This window comes from Propithecus coquereli, unplaced genomic scaffold (genome assembly GCF_000956105.1).
Source record: "Propithecus coquereli isolate 6110/MARCELLA unplaced genomic scaffold, Pcoq_1.0 Scaffold161, whole genome shotgun sequence".
Classification (NCBI taxonomy): Eukaryota; Metazoa; Chordata; class Mammalia; order Primates; family Indriidae; genus Propithecus; species Propithecus coquereli.
This window is the reverse complement of record NW_012140636.1, coordinates 1,599,083-1,599,945: the sequence shown is the minus strand read 5'-3', so window position 1 is coordinate 1,599,945 and position 863 is coordinate 1,599,083. Positions and strand designations below refer to the sequence as shown.

The 863-nt window shown below is 38.9% G+C and overlaps 1 protein-coding gene across 1 annotated transcript in view; it reads left to right on the top strand.

Annotated features, from left to right (window-relative positions):
- The window catches only part of ADH1C (alcohol dehydrogenase 1C (class I), gamma polypeptide), a 149,924-nt gene extending 149,308 nt beyond the window's left edge, over positions 1–616 (top strand). Inside the window, exon 9 of the mRNA XM_012641071.1 lies at positions 519–616. Within this exon, the coding sequence (XP_012496525.1) occupies positions 519–616 (98 nt within the window). The remainder of the gene's footprint in view (positions 1–518) is intronic.
- Positions 617–863: the final 247 nt, after the last annotated feature.

Genomic DNA, 863 nt, shown 5'->3' with positions numbered 1-863 from the left:
GATGTAAAAATCCTCAATAAAATACTAATAAACTGAATTAAACTGTACATCAAAAAATTCAACCACCATGACTAAGTGGACTTCATCCCAGGAATACAAGAATGGTTCAACATATGTAAATCAATAAATGTAATTCACATAGAAACGGTAGCAAAAACAAAGACCATATGATCATCTCAATTGATGCAGAAAAAGCATTTAACAAAATTCTACACTCTTTCATCATAAAAACCCTCAACAAACTGGGCATAGAAGTAATATTTCTCAAAATTTATTATAAGAGTCATATATGGCAAACCCGCAGTGAATATCATACATAATGGGGAAAAGCTGAAAGCATTCCCACTAAGAAATGGAAGAGGACAAATGTGCCCTCTGTCACCACTTCTATTCAACATAGTGCTAGAAGTCCTAGCCAGGGGCATTACATTAACAGAGTTCAAACTATGTTACAAGGCTATAGTAACCAAAGCAGCATGATATTGGTACAAAAGCAAAGACATATGCCAATAAAACAGAACAGGGAACCCAGCTGATTGGTACTGCATGGAATGGAAATGCCAGGGATGGTGACACCTATGCTGTGACTGATCGGGTGTCTGACTCCCTGCTGTGAAGAGGAGGGTGCTGGATCAGACAGGTTCCTCTGGCTCCCAGCTCTCTCTGTCCTACCTCGTTTCTCCTGCTTCCTCAATCCTCCTCCCTCCTAACTGCACTATGTGGATTCAAGGTTGGAGCTTAGCGCAGACAAAGGGAAACAGAACTCTGAATGATGTGAGTGAGACTGAAGGAGAAATACGAAGTCTAAGAAGCAAAAAAAGGGAGAGATTATACTTTATTTATTTATTTATTTTTAACTGTCA